Raw genomic sequence first — 21,010 nt, 5'->3', positions numbered from 1 at the left:
GTTTCAGAGTAGTGCCCCTTTCTTCGCCCTCCTCCACACATGTAACTTCTTACTATTGCATTATTTTTTATTCATTGCAATTATGATTATCAGAAATGATCTTATTTTTTGTTTTCCTTCTTAATGTTGTGGTAGAGACCTCTTCCCAGCTGCATACTTGGTGCCTCGCACACAGAAGGCCTTAATACATCATGTGGTATCTACAAAACATGAATGTCTTCAGCGCTCCTTAACCTTAAGCAAAACTAGATTTTGTAAGCACCTGGAAAATTGACCAGAAGATTTTTTTCTGGATGTAGGAAATTGAAGGAATATTGACTTTATTCCAATTTTTAAAAATAAAAATACATTTTCTGCCATTAAAAAACAAACACACAAACAAAACCAAACTTCCTAGAGAATTCAGAAGGGCATTGCATCAAGAATAATTCCAGGCCCTGGCCGGTTGGCTCAGTGGTGGAGCGTCGGCCTGGCATGCAGGAGTCCCGGGTTCGATTTTCCACTGTTTGCCTAGCTTAGCTGAACCTGGCACATTAGGAAAATTATACCTTACCATGGATGAAGAGAACCACTTCATAAGTAAGCAAGGAAAACACCAACACACACATGCAGACCTTCCCACAACGTCAAATAACAACGTTTAAATCTCTTCTACAGTAGAGAATGACACACTGTTGTTGGAAACATCTAAGGCTCTATTACTAACCCTGGGAATGACTCTAAGAGAAAATTACCTTGTAATGCCGTGTTCTGGGCCAGGATCTGAGGTCATTTTGTTAACAAACAAACAAACAGAACAGAACAAAATAAAATAAAACGCAACCAAATACAAAAGGAAATACACTCAGTGCTTTTCTTTGGTATGCCTGTGTGTGCTTGCATAAGAGAAGGAAAGAAATGGGCAGCATGACTGGCTACTTCATTTGCCTGGCCCACTTCAAAATGAAAAATCAAAAGTGCCCTGATAGTGACAGGCAGCACTGCACCTACTGGGTCCTTCTGGGTCGGGGCCTCACAGCCTGCCTAGCGATAAGATTATTAGAATTCATGTCCAAAGCCTGGGAAGAAGCGCCGACTTCCTCGCTCCGCTCAGTCCAAACCAACATGGAACATTATTAAAATTAGAGTGGATGGTGCCCAGCCTTGATGAGGAGCTGAGAACACCACTCTGACAAACTGACTTTTTGGAGTGATAGAAGAGGAAAGGAAACAGTTTCTGAGGCTCCAGAACTAGAACAATGCTACACACACACACACGTATGTATATATGTATGTATGTATACTTTTTCCCCCCAAAGGGCCCTCTTTTTTATCCAGCCACTTGTTTATGTCTGGTGCCTTGGGAGCTGCGGTAGAGTAGGTGGGTTTGGGTATCACTTTGTGTCAGAGACAAAAAAAGTAGGGACGGGTTTAAATACATTTCCGTGGATCGGTTTCCCACGGGCTTTGGCAACACCAGGGCTCCTAGAAGAAGCTGGACGGAAGTGGGTTGCCCAGGACCCCAGTTTTCATCCTTTTTTGACGTTCCAAAGGTGTTAAAGACCGAAGGGGAAGAGCAGGGCTCGGCATCCTTGGGCCCACTGCAGTTCACCGTCCTCGGGCATTTGTAAGAGGTGGTGGGGTCTCTGGGACCCCGGAAAGCGCGCGGCCCGCGGGAGCGGGTCGGAGGAGGCGCGCCCGTCCCCTCCGTCTAGCGGAGCCTGGAGTCCCCGCGTGGAGAGACGGATTGCTCCCGCGGAGGCGGCCCCGAGTCCCGGTGCTCGATCCTGCCCCGGCCAGGGAGGGTCAGGCTCCTGGAACCGCCCGCGGCCGTGTAGGGACCCAGCACCCTGCGGCCACTGCAGCCGCGCGGCCACGGCCCCTGCGGCTCCCGCGCCCGCCGGGTGGTGGCTCCGCAGTGCCCGCCCCCAGCTCCCCTTCCCCGCCCCTTACGCCCCTTCCCCGCCCCTGCCCGGCGCCCGGGCCGCGCTGACCGGCAGCCCTGTCCCTCGGAGCCCGCCGCGGCGGCTGCTGCTCCGCGGCAGCGGCGCCTCCCTCGCGCGGCGCCCGCGCTCCCGGCGGCGCGATCCTCCCGCCTCGGCCATTTTCCCTCCTCCCTCCTCCCTCCCGAGCCTCAGCCCTTCACCTCCCCCCGCGCGGGGACTTTTCCGGAAAGTTTTTATTTTCCGCCTCGGCTCTTGGAGAAAGAAGCTCCCGGCTTCGGACAGCAAAACTTTTCTGCGGCCGGTCCACGCCCTCGGCTGCCGGGACCCGCGGCCCGCGGCGCGCCGGGCCGAGCGATGAGCGCCCCTCCGGTCCTGCGGCCGCCCAGCCCGCTGCTGCCCGTGGCGGCGGCGGCGGCGGCGGCGGCCGCGCTGGTCTCGGGGTCGGGGCCCGCGCCGTTTCTGGCTCCCGTCGCGGCGCCGGCCGGGGGCATCTCGTTCCATCTGCAGATCGGCCTGAGCCGCGAGCCAGTGCTGCTGCTGCAGGACTCGTCGGGGGACTACAGCCTGGCGCACGTCCGCGAGATGGCTTGTTCCATCGTTGACCAGAAGGTAAGGCGCCGCGCTGAGCGGAGCCCGCCCCTTCCCGCCGCGCACCGGGCGCTGCTGCCCGGCCGCCCCTCGCCGTCCCAACTTTCCGGGTCCTGGGGCTCTGGGAAGGGACCGGCGACCGCCCAGGTTGGACGGCCGCATCGGGGCATAGCACTTGCCCCATCTTATATTTCCTATTTCTCTCCGGGCTGCATCCTTTTCACCCATTCCCATCCCTCTCATGTCATTTCCAGGTATCATACCCGTTTCTTGTCGCGCCTGTCCCTACCCTTAAGACTTCCTGGCTCTCCCTTTCCCCCTCCCGGACCAGCACTTTCCTGGCGCTGGAATCCGCCGTCCCGCACCACAGCCCCCCCGGGACACGCTCGGCACATTTCAGCACCACTCCCTTCCACTTTAGGCCCTCTGTAGCTCAGACTGATGCCGAGGAGTTCCTGGAATTATCCGGAGATGAGGAATTTCTCACCTGTCAAATAAGCTTTTGAAAGAGGATGATTGACTCGGCCAGATGTTTTGACTAGACCATAACTACCCACCTTTATATAATGTAGATAGGGGAGCAAATTTTTCAACACGCTCCGAAAGTTGCAGCTTTCTTGCTTTTCATTCTTGGCTCATTGAGAGTGGGCCATTGAAGCGGGAGCACAGGCATTGAAGGGGGGTGGGTACTGCGCAGGAGCACCCGGGGGACTTTGCGTTTAAGTTTGTGTCTGTGGAACTTTGGACAGCGGCCATCAATGGCAGGTTGGAAAAAGGACCATTATTCTGGGCAAGGCCACCTGGGAGGTGACCCGGCCCGCCCATCACTGTTAATAGTGCAATTCTGAATTTCAGGTTGTTGATGTAGCCATCCTGGGGAATGTTGCATGGAGGGAGTGATAAGAGTGTCAAGGAGAGGGTACCATGGCGCCAGTCCTTTTAGTGTAAACAGCCAAGATTTAGGAGGTGGAGACAGGTCTGTGAAGGTGCTGAATTTCAACCCTGGAGGACTGGCTGGTACTTGCCTTATAAAGATCACTTGAATAATCATGAATGCTTTCTTTGAACTTTTGGAACACTTTGCTAAGCCTGAGTGTTGTGAATTGTGGCACTCCGCACTGGGATATTAGGAAAAGCCCCAGGGAAAGTCACTAATCTGGGAAGTTGTAAAAGTTCTGGAGGCCAGGCTAAGTTAACACGGAGTTTGTTTATTGAATGGAGTGACATTTTATATTACAGGTGACTCAATTTTTTGCAATTTCCATGTAAATGACATAATGTATTTAATTCTGTTATAAGTCGTATCAGGTCCCTCCTCCTCATCAAGTTAAAAAACCTGTAGCAGATGAACAGGAGCATCAAAGTTGTAGTCTATAGCAGTCTCTTTTAGGATGTAAGCCAGTATAGTAAAGGATACTGGATAAGCACATAAACAGTATATAATAAAACTGCCCCAGTGCTAAAGCAATTGTATAGAATTTTAACTTACCTAAGTTCTAAAGCAAGTGATAGAGTTATAGGGAATATTCAAATTGGGTCAAATTAATATGGACAGGTTGCTTTTGGTCAATTTTAACACACACCTTGATAGAGTTTAGGATTGGAAGAAACATCTGTGGTTCAAGAAGTTTGGAATTGAGGTGTTGAATGGAGAGTGAATTCTGAATTTCAGTTATCTCAGTAGCTAACAGAAAGGATGCTACCTGGAGGGAGCTGTAGGAGTACAGAGGGAGAGGGCTCTAAACTCCTGTGGAACCCTGCAGGCCTAAGGATGGTGACTAGGATATTTAGAGAACGTGTAATTATAAAAAGGCCTTGAAATTAAAAGGAGCTCAAATTACCAGAAACCTCCGTAATCTCCTACATAGAGATATCAAACCAAGGGCAGCTGAAAGATGGATTTGCTATGTGGAGGATGTTTTAGAATGCCAAAAAATGTTATGGCAGAAAGAAACCTGGAGTTTCTTCATGAGCTAATTGAGATCTAAGCCAAAGCTGGGGAGGGGGAGGGAGGGGGGCAGACCTAGAGATATACTGGAAAGGGAAAATCGTCAGTCCTGGTGACTGATTACTTTTGTACTTTCTCTAGTAGTACTGTCTCTAAAATAAAAGTTTGAAAAGTGACTGCTTTTGGCATAGCCAAGGTGAGATCTCTCTTGCACTTTTATTTTGAAAGGTTATGGCAAAGGGAGAGATAGATTCAGATGTGGATTTGAGAGGTATTAATATTCAGGATACCGTAAATAAATATTTACTGGATGTTGGGTCTAGAAAGGAAATTTTTCATCTTTCTTCTGTCCTCTGCCTTGAGATACAGTGTCGTCCAGGCAGAAACTATATTAAGAAGGCTATTTGTCATAGGATAGCAGGGAACTCTTTGTTTTGTGACAGTAGAAATGGCAGAGATGGTCAGTATGGACAGTCAGCAAAGAGGGGGAGGTTGTCCTTTGTCCCTTATTTCGAGTTCTCTTGGCGTACTTTCTGAAGGTAGCAATGCGAGGAAGAATGACAGGAAAGAGAGAGATGGGATGGGGGATGAATGTTTTAGGAGAGAGCTGAGAGTTTGAAGTCATTTACAATGTACTGTTTAGGCAAACTGGAGTCATGTTGATTTTACAACAGAGTCCTCTGCTTTCATTGTTTTATAACGTGTTAAGAGGGTTTTTATATATGTTAGAGAGTTCCTTAAGCACTAGCGTTCAAACTAGCTTAAATCTTTCACAGTAGTAGCTGATTATTCAGTTTATTTCAGTAACATTAATGGGACATTTTCTGTAATATCAATAACTGAAGTGTATGAGGCTGAATAAGAAGAGATCTTGTCCCTGGGAAACATTTTTAAGTTTTTATTGTTATTATTTAGAATTTAGAGTATAATTTTTCTTTAATTATACTTGTAAAGTGGCAGACATGATTGTACTTGAAAATTTTTTATTGTAATTCAACAAATATATTCCTACTTTAATTTAAAAGTATACTGTACACTAAGTATGTATTAAATTATATAAAAAGTAATTATTTCATGCATCTTGAAGTTTAGATGAAAAAGCTAGCCTTGCTTTTTGTATGTAACAGTGTATGAATATAGAGCAGCGGTTCTCAACCTGTGGGTCGCGACCCCGGCGGCTGGGGGTCGAACGACCAAAGCACATTAGGCGACCCCTGTGTTTTGGTCGTTCAACCCCCACCGAGGTCGCGACCCACAGGTTGAGAACCGCTGATATAGAGGATGTAGCTAAGTCCTTCTCATTAGGAAATATTTGCCCCAGGTTATATTTATATTATGCTTATTTCTTTATTTTGCAAGCATGCAACCTTTAAGGCTGGTTGGTTATAAAGACCTGCACTCAAAGTGTACTTGATTATTGTTCTTATAAAAAAAATAATAGTTATTGACTTTGCTTTGAAACACTGTTACTTTCTACTATCAAAGGAACCTTGAATATATAGACTAAGGAATTGTTTGAAGAAAGGAACAGTAGTCCAAAGGAGAAATTAGTTTGGTTTCAGAGTATACCATCTACCTCTATACACACACACTCCACACATACTTTTAAAAAGTAAGTTGTATTAACTTAAGAATGTTAGATGCAGTTAATAGAAAGACAACTTATTTATATTTTTGAATTTACTTAAATGGAATAATAACATTTGTATGGCTCCTGGCATATAGTTTCCCTTTGCACAGTCATATATCTGGCCAAAGAAACTAAAGAGTGAGGTTTTATAGATGATAGCTTACTAAAGGAATGGCAAAGCTTAGTGCCTTGGATTGAGAGCAGCTTTATTCTGCTCATAGTTTTTTCACTTTATTAATTGTAAATTCTTTTCTTAACAGTTGTAGTGTCATTTTTGTCTTTATTGTTAATTTTAGCAACTCTACATAGATTGAAAAAGCTGGGCGTAATTAGCTGCTTGACCCACCCAACATACACGGGACAGTGAAGTCCTTTTGAACTAATGATAGTGTTTGGGTCTTAGGTGTATATTTTTATTCAAATTTTACATTTGTCATTGCTGTGTGTATTGATTTCTGCTCTAATGATGAATTATAGTATTTGTTATTTTATTAAGTGATTCTTAAGTAATGTAACTTTAATATCATATTTAGTACTTTAATTTATTTTCAAGTTTAGTTGTATAATAGGATTACACTTGATTTATATGTAATGCCTAGATTTTATGTATAACATATGGATATTTAATGCATATATATGTAGTACATTACATATTTTTAGAAGTTTAATTATTTATGCCTAGCTGCCAGATGCTGCAGTATTGTTTTATATTTTGTATTATGGGCTACAAAATGTGGGGCCTCATTTTATATCTCATAATCCAAAAGAGACATTATGCTTTATATTTTCCTATCAATACAAAGGGCTAAAAACATTTTTTTAGAGTTGTATACTATTTAGTAGTTTTCATAAGGAAAATAGCCTTTGAGCCCATGAAGTTAAAGGCATTTAGCCTTCCAGTCTTTGGGCTGGGAAGAATTGGACGATTGGCTATTTTGATATATATATGACTTAATATGGGCCTTTATACCCAGGAAAGAAATACATTTAAAAGAATTTTCTGTGAGAGCTAGAGTGTGTGGGTGTGTAGTAGCAGAGGATAGATTTAGGGCTGGAGATTATTAATAAAGTTTGAAAGCTTGCCCCGTACTTGATGAGTGTGTTGTTTGGTATCAGCAGACAGCTATCATAACTGTTTTAAAACTTTATTACTAATTATTATTTTTTTGAGATGATTGTATGTAGGTCTTCACCAATTTAAGCATCAATGACTTTTAATGACCTTACTACCTAATACACACATTTATAAACCTACGATTGTATGATTGTGATTTCTCTAAGATTACTTTGAAGATGAAAGATAATGAGTATAAAGGATTTAATATACTACCTGGTAAATAGGTACATAACGAATAGGATTATTGGTATTCTAACGTTTTCCAGACTATCACATTGTCTTGGTAACAGAAGAAATGTGTCCTTTCTAATCTTATTCTTATCTCAATATATATTAAAATTGTAGTATTACAAAGTAACGTTGCTGTAAGACCCAGGTGACACCGTCTTTTCTCTGCCCTCTGTAATAGAGCAAATCTTAAGAGTAGGTACATTTTAAAACTTCCTTTCAAATCTCAACCTTTCAGAATTCCTTAAGAAGTAATATGATTATTGCTAAGTGAAAAACACATATGCTGATAAAAGTAAAGTATATCTTCACCTCTTTGTATTATTTTTATCAAGAAGTTGATTTAATTCCTTTCTAATTGCAAGTAATTCCAATGATGTTTCATTTGATAATAAAAAGAAATAAAATAGCTAATGGTGCAACATTTGTCATAATGATTCTCAAATCTAGTTCTCAAGACAGAAGTCAAAAGTTCCTTTGCAAATCAGCCTTTGCTATGAAGAGGAAGGCATTTGGAAATGACTGATGGAGAGATCATTTCGCTGTCGTGCTAGCATCTATGATGTTGTTTGCTAAATAGTTATGACTGATGAATAGCTAATATGACATAGATGATTATACATATACAGAATTGTTATATTGGGATGTGAGACAATTTTACTGGGGAACAATTGGGTTTGCAGTTTGGCTAAGCCCATCAAAAGTCTTTTCCAGATCATCTCACCAACTATCACTTAACTTTGGTAGAAGCCCATGCCCCATTTACAAAACCGTTAGATATCCACAATCAGTGATTATTCATCTATCCTTTAAAGAACATGGAAACATGTGTGTGTTATACTGTAAACATTGACTAGGCTCTCAAACTATACCAAGAAACTAGGCTAATTAAGATGGTGGGATTGGATTTGGATTGAATTCAAAGTGGGTAAATTGTAGTTCAGTAGGAGTTGACTATAACAGGAGAGTTCTTTTTTTAATTTTTATACTTGTTTACTTTGTTTCTGTATGTTGGGGTTAACTAACCTATTTGATCTCTGAGCTCTGACGGTCGCTTTGGTTCATCTGGAAGATCTAAGCCCAAATGGAAAAACAGGTAAAAATACAGGGTGTTTGTATTTATTTATCTGTTTATTTATTTATTTTTAGAGAGAGAGAGAGACAGACAGACAGGAAGGGAGAGAAATCAGAAGCATCAACTCATAGTTGCGGCACCGTAGTTGTTCAGTGACTTTTTTTTAAAGATAGTGCTCACCTTTTAATTTCTCCAACATTATGCTAGAGAGGTTTGAAAATGAATTTCTATTTCTTAATGTTGTATTATTTTAGAACAACACAAACAAAAATATGCATCAATTTTTATTTTTCTACTGATAGAATTTAGATACAAAAGATTATCCTGGCCCTGGCCGGTTGGCTCAGTGGTAGAGCGTTGGCCTGGCGTGCGGGGGACCCGGGTTCGATTCCCGGCCAGGGCACACAGGAGAGGCGCCCATTTGCTTCTCCACCCCCACCCCCTCCTTCCTCTGTCTCTCTCTTCTCCTCCCGCAGCCAAGGCTCCATTGGAGCAAAGATGGCCCGGGTACTGGGGATGGCTCCTTGGCTCTGCCCCAGGCGCTAGAGTGGTTCTGGTAGCGGCAGAGCGACGCCCGGAGGGGCAGAGCATCGTTCCTGGTGGGCGTGCCGGGTGGATCCTGGTGGGGCGCATGCGGGAGTCTGTCTGACTGTCTCTCCCCGTTTCCAGCTTCAGAAAAAAAAAAAAAAGATTATCTTTTTCACATATATTCAAAATTCTTTTCCATCTACAAGAATATGTGAAATTTCAGGAATTATTCTGATACTGTCAACCAAATATTTTTGTACCATTAACAACTGATAATGACAGCAGCATTTGAAGTTACTTGGCATCGGAGAAACTCACATTATGCTGTCTTTCTAGTATTACACAGAATACAGATAATTAAAGAAAAGCTTGAATTACATGGCCACTATGGCCATTATGGAATATCATATCTTTCAGATAGCTATATAATGATAAGAATTGATGTAAAAGTGCCATATATTGAGACATAGTCATGCCTATCCAGATTTACAATTTCCTGCACAGAAGTTTCTTCCAAAGTTGCAAAAAAGTTTTGTCTAAAGCTAGACAGTTGATGTATCAGCTTAGCAATGTTGGCAAATATGAAGATTAGATTTTTAAATATGCAAACACGCAGGAATTTTGTCCAACTTGTTTTGGTAAAAAGGAAAAAAAAAAAGAAGTATCCTTTACTGGTTTATTGGCTTCTGTTCTGACTAAACTACTGATTGATGAGGAATTTGTTAAATTTACTGCTTGGATTTAGACACAATTTCAAGATTTTCTGAATGCCTTCTCCCTGTCCGCAGCTGCTTTTTTAAAAGATACATATATCGCCCTGGCCAGTTGGCTCAGTGGTAGAGCGTCGGCCTGGCGTGCAAGGGGTCCCGGGTTCAATTCCCGGCCAGGGCACACAGGAGAAGCGCCCATCTGCTTCTCCACCCCTCCCCCTCTCCTTCCTCTCTGTCTCTCTCTTCCCCTCCCGCAGCGAGGCTCCATTGGAGCAAGGATGGCCCGGGCGCTGGGGATGGCTCCTTGGCCTCTACCCCAGGCGCTAGAGTGGCTCTGGTCTTGGCAAAGCGATGCCCCGGAGGGGCAGAGCATCGCCCCCTGGTGGGCAGAGCGTCGCCCCCTGGTGGGCGTGCCGGGTGGATCCCGGTTGGGCGCATGCGGGAGTCTGTCTGACTGTCTCTTCCCGTTTCCAGCTTCGGAAAAATACAAAAAAAAAAAAGATACATATATCATAAAATGAGTGAAAAATATGAATGTGATAGAGTATGATCAAAGGTAATGGATCTGCATAATAATTGGTATTATTTACCAATAATCTAATGCTCTGTAGACTATGGTATAATGTAGTACATTGTCTTGTTATTTAACTATTAGCAAAATATTTGTTTAACTATTTTGATAAAATAAAAAACTTTTTATATGTACCTTTTGTTGGTTCAGATTGTTGGAGGGGCAGTGGCATACGTAGGAAATGCTATAGCATCACACAGTTATAACTTGCTTCAATATACGGTTGACTCTGGAAAAATTTGGGTGTTAGGGGTACCGTTTCCACCCCTCACCCCGTTATTTCCCATACATTGTTTAAAATCTGTGTATAACTTTTAACTACTCCCAAACTTAACTACTAATAGCATACTGTTGACTGGAAACCTTACTGATAACATTAACAGTTAAGACATATTTTGTATGGTATATGTATCCTACATGGTTTTTAGTTTTTTGTTTTGTGACAGAAAGAGAAACAGAGATAACAGATAGGGATAGACAGCCAGGAAGGGAGAGAGATGAGAAGCATCAATTCTTCTTTGTACCACCTCAGTTGTTCATTGATTGCTTTCTCATATGTGCCTTGACCAGGGGGCTACAGTAGAGCAAGTGACCCCCTTGCTCAAGCCAGCAACATTGGGCTTGAGCCAGTGACCTTTGGGCTCAAGCCAGTGACCATGGGGTCATACCTATGACCCCATGCTCAAACCAGCCACCCCACACTCAAGCTGGAGACCTCGGGGTTTTGAACCTGGGTCCTCTGTGTCCCAGTCCGACACTCTATCCACTGTGCCACCATCAGGTTAGGCTCATATACTGTATTCTTATAATAAAGCAAGTTAGAGAAAAATAAATAATATTAAGAATATCAGAAAGAAAAGAAAATACATTTATACTATCTTTTAAAAAAATAAGCCTGTGTATATGTTGAGCCAGGGAGTTCAAACCTATGTTGTTCAAGGGTCAATACAATGTTGGTCACAGAAATAATAGGTTGTTAATATATAATTAAAAAAGTGTTATTACACATGTGAAATAATTATCTGAGTCTATTTTCTTTCTCAAAAACAATGAGATGAAAAAATTTGCATATAATCAAAACCTGATTTGGTAAGATATGTCACAGACAAAATGATATTTGCACATCAAATAAAACAGCAATTTATTCAAATATGAAATCCATATACCATTAGTTTGCTTTTTATGTAATTTTTACAAATGATTTAAGTTCAATATTTGCTTGAAATTTATTCAGCTAGGTTTATGTTGATCCAAATTGAGACTTTTTAAGCAAAATACTTCTCAATCATTAATAAGGATTAAAACCATTAAAGTATTAAGATTTTGAACTGTCAGTGCTAGACATACCAAAAAATTAAAACTTTTCCTAGTTTGTCTAAATCAGTCACACTAATAATAGGGTAAATCCTGGATGATTATGGAACTTTCACTTTGTTTTAAATGGATAACTATAGTTAGGGAGAGACCAGAAATTCAGTTCTCTCTGGTTCAGGAACTTGAATTAACTTTCAGAAAACTCAATCGGTTGAATTAGGCTGCCTATTACTGGTCAAATAGTTTATGCATGACACTGTCTGAACCTTTTAATTAATTAAACATGAACATATTTGCCCCTCTTTTAACTCCTCACCTTTGGTCTTGTGGTCTGACAGGGCCTCTTGGGAGGGACCAGGAGTTGTTTTTTTGTTTTTTTCTTTTTGTTTTTGTTGACAGAGACAGAGAGAGGGACAGATAGGGACAGACAGACAGGAAGGGAGAGAGATGAGAAGCATCAATTCTCCATTGCAGTTCCTTAATTGTTCATTGATTGCTTTCTCATATGTGCCTTGACGGGGGAGGAGTACAGCAGACCGAGTGACCCCTTGCTTGAGCCAGCAATCTTTGGCTCAAGCTGGTGAGCTTTGCTCAAACCAGATGAGACCACGGTCAAGCTGGCAACCTCGGAGTTTTGAACCTGGGTCCTCTGTGTCCCAGTCCCATGCTCTATCCACTGTGCCACTTTCTGGTCAGGCTGGACCAGGAGTTTTTATAATACTTCCAAGAGGCTTCATTGTTCTCAGAGTGCTGGAGGATCAAAGCCAGCCTTCAGGAAGGGACATACGTACTAAGGGCTTCAGGACACCTGGCATAAGGAATAAGAGGAATTTGGAGATACCTAATGGTGATTTCTTTTCCAAGGAAACAGATTGTTAGGGTGGGACAGAAGAATATTTTTCAGTTTACAGAAAAATGAGGTGTAGTGTCCATTGTGAACCGTCCTTAATAACTGTATACTCAATATCTTTAAAAGTTTTGGTCTGTATCTCTAAGGTGGAAAGTTGCAACTAAGAATATGTGTAACTAACAGAGTTGTAATCATTTAGAAATTGATTAAGCCAGTTAGCCCCTCAGAACAGTAACACTAGAGGTCAAGGCCACTTGACTACAAGCAGTGGTCTGGAGCAAACAGCTATAGCGTTCACCATTGTCCAAAGCAGGAAGGAGTTGGACTGGTGTGGGCAGGAAAGGTGGCAGGTCACCTTTGGTGAGGGCACTGAGTTAGTGGTGGGGAATAGACCTGAGCAGGCTAGCTGGGCAAGCCCTGCTGGGTTGGGAGACCAGTAGCACCTGACAGCAGGAAAGAAGGGACAGCACAGCTCCGACCTCCAGTGACTGAGCTAGCAGGAATGGCCCCACTAGCTAACTCATGAATAGCTGCGGGGACAGATCGAAGAGTTGGCTTTTGCCAAACAGAGTAGTCCTGTTAGGAAGTTTGCAGAATGTTGCAGATGAGAGGTTCAAAGTGCAGCTCCATTGTGATTGGACTGTGAGGGTTTTAGGAAGAGCTTGTCCTGGAAAGACTAGATTGTGGTTCACAAGGTTTAGGACCTCATGGTAATAATGGCCTGCAGAGTGGGGCCTCCAAGAAACAAAAACCTTCCTGGTGTCCTTTATTCTGTGTGTCGGTCTGTATCTTTACTTCTCCTACTTTGTCATCTGATTTTTTCAGTCACTGTTGGTGGCAGTCATTTTCTCTTCAGTTTAGGAATGAGGAAACTCAGGGCTGGAGAAGTTAAATCGTTTACCCCAAATCACATAGCTGCTAAGTAAAAAGCGAAACTCCCAGTATTTCGATCATTTTACTAGGATTGGAATGGCCCTAAATCTGTACAGAGTTAGGAATTACCAAATTGTAGGGGTGAAGGAAATGTCAAACTTCCTATTATGTTGGCTGAAATTTACCTAAAAACATTTTAGTTTTGACAGAATGATACTGTTTTTGTTAGTTTGAATTATTTCTTAGTCTAGAAGACTTCCCTCATCTGGAATTCACATTCCACTTAGTGGTCAGCTAGAATTCTAGTCACTTCGGAGCTTCCACTATAAGGGCTTTTTTTTTTTTTTTTTTTTTTTTTTTTTTAGCAATGACAAGATACCCACCCTAGGTATTGATTTATGGAAGAAATGTTAGAAATGGACTCTCACTGAGGATATTAGTGCCATTAGAGATGCACGATTGCCTAACGTATTTTAGAGACATGTCTCATCCTTGAGGAGTCATATGAACTGTAATGTGTCTATTTGTTAATTTAACAAAAATATTTGTGTAGCAGAATTTAATTTGAAATTTGCTTTCATTGGACTCCGGTAAAAAGATGTGGAAATAGTCAACCTTTACATTTCCAGACACCACAGTTATTTATCCAAAGAAGTTAGTTACTTAGTGTGACTAAATTGGCCTAGGTTGGTTCACAACACTTACTTCCCATGAGAGATGGACGCAAAGGTGTTTAGGAAGTGATTATGGTAAGGCCATGGTTCATCAGTATGGCTGAAGACTAGTGAGTGTAGAGAATTTTAGTTATCAGTGTAAATCAATGAACATTTCTTCTTAACTAGTACATTGATTCTGAGAAAATATCTAAGGGTCCTTAAGAAAAGTGCTTTTCATTTGGGAAGTATTTGGATTACCAATATGCTAATGATCATCTTTGCATATATGTTTTCTCTTTTTCTAAATTTGATGTATTTGTGGCTAATTATGAATGAATTCACTCTAAGGTAAATTTATTTCCATTTGTGTGTATGATCAATCACAGGACATTAACAGGCTTTCTTCCTACTTCCCTAGTGCCAGCTAATCCGAATTGTGAAGTGCCTTGCATTCCTTTGTGGTGACTGTGTGCAGGGCAAAGGCCAATGCTTCCATTGTCAAGTAATTTTACTTCGTTAGGGTTTTGTTTGTTTTTTTTTTTTTTTCATTTTTCTGAAGCTGGAAATGGGGAGGCAGTCAGACAGACTCCCGCATGCGCCCGACCAGGATCCACCTGGCATGCCCACCAGGGGGCGATGTTCTGCCCCTCTGGGGCATCGCTCTGTTGCATCCAGAGCCATTCTAGCGCCTGAGGCAGAGGCCACAGAGCCATCCTCAGTGCCCGGGCCATTTTTGCTCCAATGGAGCCTCGGCGGGAGGGGAAGAGGGAGACAGAGAGGAAGGAGAGGGGGAGGGGTGGAGAAGCAGATGGGTGCTTCTCCTGTGTGCCCTGGCCGGGAATCGAACCCGGGACTCCTGCATGCCAGGCCGACGCTCTACCGCTGAGCCAACCGGCCAGGGCTAGGTTTTATAAAAATGTAGTTGTATGTCATAGGTAGACATGATTTGATATAAAGTATATCTCTAATTCAATTCAATTCTAAAGGGTCCTAAACCGAATGATGATTAGAAAGCATATAGTAAAGTAATTATTTATTCCTAATGGCTGAAAGTGCCTATATGATATATTTGGAACTTTTGCAGCTTTAATAATAGTTCATAGCTTACATAGTGAATTCACTTTGGACAGGACTCACTGGTTGTCTCTTGACTAACAAAAAGGCAGTGCACCTATCCAGCTGCACTGGAAATCTGAATTTACTGGTCAACTACTATGCTTTGTAAGCCTTATCTTGAGATAACCCATCTTTAATTAGCTGGACACAGGACATCATTTGTTCGAAGAGTAGTAAGGTGGATCACTCATCTCTAGCTGTTCTTTACCAATTGACCAGTGCTAAGAAATGATTTATTCTGAATTTTTCCTACACAGGAAGGCTCTATGCTCATCACTGCAACAGATGGTTAATTTCATCTAATGTAGAATGAGTTGTCACTTCAGACTTCTAGAAGTGGACTAATTGGACTGTAGACTTCTAGAATATTTATTTATTTATTTATTATTATTATTTTTTTTTACAGAGACAGAGAGTGAGTCAGAGAGAGGGATAGACAGGGACAGACAGACAGGAATGGAGAGAGATGAGAAGCATCAGTCAGTTTTTTCATTGCATGTTGCAACACCTTAGTTGTTCATTGATTGCCCTCTCATATGTGCCCTGACCGTGGGCCTTCAGCAGACCGAGTAGCCCCTTGCTGGAACCAGCGACCTTGGATTCAAGCTGGTGGGCCTTTGCTCAAATCAGATGAGCCCACGCTCAAGCCGGCGACCTCGGGGTCTCGAACCTGGGTCCTCTGCATCCCAGTCCGACGCTCTATCCACTGCACCACCGCTTGGTCAGGCAACTTTTAGAATATTTAATTAGATCCAATAGTTTGCATAGACTTTCAAAGAATAAAATATTAGACTTGTATGATATTTGCTTTTATTCAGTTTTTGGGGAAGAATGGGGAACAAAAGTGAACATAAAGAGAATGGACTAATAGAGTGTAGTTGAGCTGATAATACACTAAATAGAGTAACCATATACCCACTCACTTAAGAGTCCCAGTTTATACCTGTTATTCTGGAATTCTTTTAATTGGGTGTTCAGTGATAAAAATTACGAAGTTTTAAGTTAAAAAACAAAATCAAACAAAAATAAAAAAATTAGGACAGATATTTTATTATCTTTTAGCTGAAAATCCTTATACATTTAAAGATAAAAGCAAAACGTGGAAAGTAATTCAAAAACAAATAAAGAATACAAGAATAAACTCTGTTTTGTGCACTCAACAGCTGTAAACCTACATTTGCCCACCTTGTATATTAACCATGTCACTTTGAGTAACTTTTCTAAGTGGAGTCTTAAGTAAAAAAAAAAATAATAAATTAAAACCTTACTTGCTTAGAATTTTATTTTCTTTGACCAAAAGTTTCCACATAACAAAGATGAAAAGATAACCAACATTTAGAATTGATTTCATAATATCTCACTTTGAATGTAATATTTAAAGTAACTTTAGCTTTATTTTCTCCCAACCAATAAATGTAAATCAAGATACTATGATAGGTATGTACGTTTTTGTGTGTCAGCAGCGGATAATTTTACTTATTCTGGTAGTTCATACTCCTGTACCTTCAGATTCGCAAAGGTAAACAGAAAAGGCAGCCCTGAAACCTCAGCCCCCTTAGCAACCACCACAGAGGCAGAATACAGATGTACATGCAGAATGAGGGTCACCTTATCATAGTTTCAGGTTGTACTTTATTGTGTTTTCTCTGCTTGGGAGAGAATATAACATGGTTAGCAAAAAAAGAAAAAAGGAAAGAAAAGGAGAGAGAAAAAGAGAAGTCCTGTTACTGACTTTGAAGATAGAGGAAATGGGCCAGGAGCCAAGGAATGCTGGCGTTCTTGTAAGAGAAAAACAGGAGGAGTTAGAGCTTTGTAGAAAGAGATGTGGCAACAGAAACCAGAGCTCGCAGTGATGCGAGGCATGGGTCACGATCTAAGCAAGAGTCACAGCTGAAAGCTGAAAAAGGCAAGAAACATGATTCTCCTTTAGTTGGGAGAAGGAACCACATCCTGACTTTAGTCCAGTGAAATTGATTTTAGACTTATGATCTCTAGAACTGTAAGAGGATATATTTGTGTTTTTTAAAGCTATTTAGTTTGTGGTAGTTTGTTACAGCAGTAGTAGGAAACTATTATATGACATTCACTGCAGAAAAGGTAAACTCAGACAAGACTTCAAATGGATCATACCTATCAGGATTAAGCACAGTTAACATTTTGGTGAATATATTATCAGGCTATTTTTTTTTCTGTAAGTGAATGAATATGTTCATCATAGCCTGCATATTGTTTTATTTGCTTTTTTTCATTTGATACTTTGTCTTTCTATGTCAGTTTTTATTTTTTTGTATTTTTCTGAAGTTGGAAATGGGGAGGCAGTCAGACAGACTCCTGCATGCGCCCGACCGGGATCCACTCGACATGCCCACCAGGGGGCGGTGCTCTGCCCATCTGGGGCATCTCTCTGTTGCAACCAGAGCCATTCTAGCACCTGAGGCAGAGGCCACAGAGCCATCCTCAGTGCCTGGGCCAACTTTGCTCCAATGGAGCCTCGACTGCGGGAGGGGAAGACAGAGACAGAGAGGAAGGAGAGGGGGAGGGGTTGAGAAGCAGATGGGTACTTCTCCTGTGTGCCCTGGCCGGGAATCAAATCCGGACTCGTGCACACCAGGCCAGTGCTCTACCACTGAGCCAACCAGCCAGGGCTTATGTCAGTTTTTAAATATAAAATGTTCAGTGCTGTTGGGGTAATTTTTGTGTGATGACAAGACTTTTCAGATATTTACTTTGCTTTTAGAATTTAATGTTCAAGTTATTAAAGGTACAAGTTCTGTATAGTTTTAATATATAAGTGCAACTTATAAATATTTTTATTTTTTAATTTTTTAATTTTTCTGAAGTGAGAACCAGGAGTGGTGGTGGGGAGACAGACAGACAGACTCCCACATGCACTCGACTGGGATCCACCCAGCATGCCCACCAGGGGGTGATGCTTTGGTCCCTCTGTGCTATTGCTCCTGATGTGACCAGAGCCACTCTAGCGCCTGAGGCAGAGGCCAAGGAGCCATCCTCAGCGCCCGGACCAACTTTGCTCCAATGGAGCCTTGGTTGCGGGAGGGGAAGAGAGAGATAGAGAGAAAGGAGAGGGGGAAGGGTGGAGAAGCAGATGGGTGCTTCTCCTGTGTGTCCTGACTAGGAATCGAACTCAGGACTTCCACATGCCAGGGTGATGCTCTACCACTAAGCCAACTGGCCAGGGCCTAAATATTTTTATATTTTAAGTCTAGCAGATTGTAAATTAATTTAAGAAACTTTGAAGGATTATTTTATCCTTTTTTTAAAAAAAAATATTGCTCGATTTTAGTGAGAGAGAGAAAGGGAGAGAGAGAGAGAGAGAGAGACAGACAGGAACATCGATCTGTTCCTGTATGTGCCCTGGCCGGGGATCGAAGCTGCTCTGTGCTTCTGGATGATGCTCCAACCAACCCACCTACCTATCTTGCCAGGGCATAGTATCCTTTACAAACAAAATTAATTCGGTACATTCAAATATTTTAACTTACATTTCTAAATTTAATATATTTGATTTTTTTAAATGCAATCACCTGCTTGCTAAACCTTTATATGTTATTATGTAATTCCTATACATCTAATAAATGAAACATAAGTATGTAAATATGGTGAAGTTTAAGCTCTTAAATGTTCCAGTGCCATACACATAAGCCAAAATGAATTGCTTAATTATCTTTATATAATATGCACAAAAGTATTACTATTATGGCTTTCTCTTACACTTTTCTGTAGTGAATTTAAAATAGTCCTATGTTTGAAAAATGTTTTTACACTTATGAAATAATTATGTGATCCCATCTAATTTTGTGGAATTCCCTCCTATGTCAATTTTGCCCTTGTCTTCTTGGCTGGGTTCAGTTTGCACAAACCCCAGTGCTTTTATCTGGGACAAAATTGGATTCTCTTAGCAATGTAGATCAATTCCATGGATTCTTACCTGTGTGACTGATTCCATTACTGCAAGAAACAGAGTAATCATGTATCTCACTTCCCTGGATTCAATTTATATATTACTTTTATGTGTGGAAAAGTCTCAAATTCCTACCCAGATCAGTCATTTGATTGAATTTTAAATTTGTTTAGCTGTTAAAATAGGTTAATCCTTTTTCTATCTATGCTGAAGATATTTGAACCTAATGGAATGCTGCATTTTTGTAGTCTTTCTCTAGTGCAGGGGTCTCAAACTCGCGGCCCGCCGAACAATTTTGTGCGGCCCGCAGACTAATCCACGAAGTTAAAAATATTTTGGATAAAATTAAGTAAGCCTAGGGGCCTACTTGTATTTTTCATTTCTCTAGCATCCTAGCTAGATATTAGCTTAGTTAACAGCAGTTGTGATGCGAACTACAGTTTCTGGTCGTTTTGTGACACTGAGTAAACTGCATGTACGATTGTGCTTGTTGTACTGAATTTTTTTTGTTTTCAACTGCAGTGAGAAAAGTGTTGCATAACAGTTGCCTTTTGTAGACCTAGTGCGGCCGCCAAAGGGCTGTGATCTTGCTCTGCGGCCCACATGCTGAGTTGAGTTTGAGACCCCTGCTCTAGTGGCTACTTAATTTTTAGAGATGCTAAGTATGTGATTGAGTGTTGGTAGTCTCTAAGGGCTTTTGCTTGGACATCTAATCACAGTTCATAAGATCTTTCATCTAACTTGATACCTTACCCTATGAATAAAAGAACTGTCAGGGTATCACTTTCTAATGTCTGAAGAGAATTCTTATATGGATTTGTTACATTATATTTAACTTGTCCCATACTCTTGGATATTTAGTATTCTTTCATGCTTTAACAACATTTTTTATGATATACCTTGGCAATTTTTTTTCCACTTACGTATATATAACATTTAGATTTGAACTTTTCTGTTCCTAGGATGAATATTCTTTCAATATTGTCTATTGATATTCCTAAGATTTAGACTTAGATTGTAGTTTTTTTTCAGAATTATATTGATTCTTTGCTGTTTTTCAATTTGCTAATTACAAATGTATAGGATTTTGGTTTCTTCTGTTCTGTATTTAAATAAAAAAAATTAAGTGAAACAAGCAGCAAGATGCAGAAGGAAATGTTAGATTTTACAGCTAACACTAAATCCAATAGTGAGTAGATGACATATGAAAGAGTCTATCTAGCAAATTCACAATGAACAAATATACCTTTAAAAATGATTAACACTCCACATTTTCCTGCTTTTCTTTCATAGGAACTAGCCTGATATTTTCTCTGTATATCCAAATTCACTTGAACCATTTAAAAAGCAGTTGGAAAAGCACACGTTCCTGTAAATATTTAAGAAAACTTCATAGAATAGTTCTTTCAAAGTAAAATTTCACCATAGTTTGTTTTTATTCAGTTTTCTGTAGTGTTCTTTAGAAACCTGAAATACAAAAAAACATGTTTTTAAACATTTAAGGATAAATGTCTACTTTGACATGTCCATTTTCCCCCTAAGTCCTTTCTTTGCAAGAGAAGCAGTTTACATTGCTTATTAAATAAGGCAGAGCTGTCTTTGGTAATTTAAGATATATTTTGATTGAGACAACTTTTATTTATACACCAAGGTTCAGGAACATTTTTATTGGGTGGACTAAATAACACCGAGTTAATCCCATAAGCCTGTGAACTCCCTACTGGCAGTGATCTTTGCTTGTTTTTTCACTATTATACCCCAGATATCTAGAATAGTGCCTGACATTGATGATTTGAACACATAATTTGTCCCATCATTTACTGGTTAAGTTCCTAGAAGCAAAACTGTGTGGTCTGTATGCAAATAATGTCTTTTGCTGTATCTGGGCTATTTGCTTTCTAGGAAGTACTCATATCTACGTTTGATGCATAAGTATTATTCAAATAATTGTTTTTAAAA

At 40.9% G+C, this 21,010-nt stretch overlaps 1 protein-coding gene across 2 annotated transcripts in view; it reads left to right on the top strand.

The window, feature by feature from the left end:
* The first annotated feature begins 1,988 nt into the window (after nt 1-1,988).
* Nucleotides 1,989-21,010, top strand: part of PRKD1 (protein kinase D1) — a 387,321-nt gene continuing 368,299 nt past the window's right edge. For both annotated transcript variants that reach the window (XM_066342379.1, XM_066342378.1), the window contains exon 1: nt 1,989-2,534. In XM_066342379.1, coding sequence (XP_066198476.1) covers nt 2,280-2,534 — 255 coding nt within the window. In that variant the 5' untranslated portion in view covers nt 1,989-2,279. The remainder of the gene's footprint in view (nt 2,535-21,010) is intronic.

The sequence above is a fragment of the Saccopteryx leptura genome, chromosome 6 (assembly GCF_036850995.1).
Source record: "Saccopteryx leptura isolate mSacLep1 chromosome 6, mSacLep1_pri_phased_curated, whole genome shotgun sequence".
NCBI lineage: Eukaryota > Metazoa > Chordata > Mammalia > Chiroptera > Emballonuridae > Saccopteryx > Saccopteryx leptura.
This window is presented reverse-complemented; position numbering and strand designations above follow the sequence as displayed.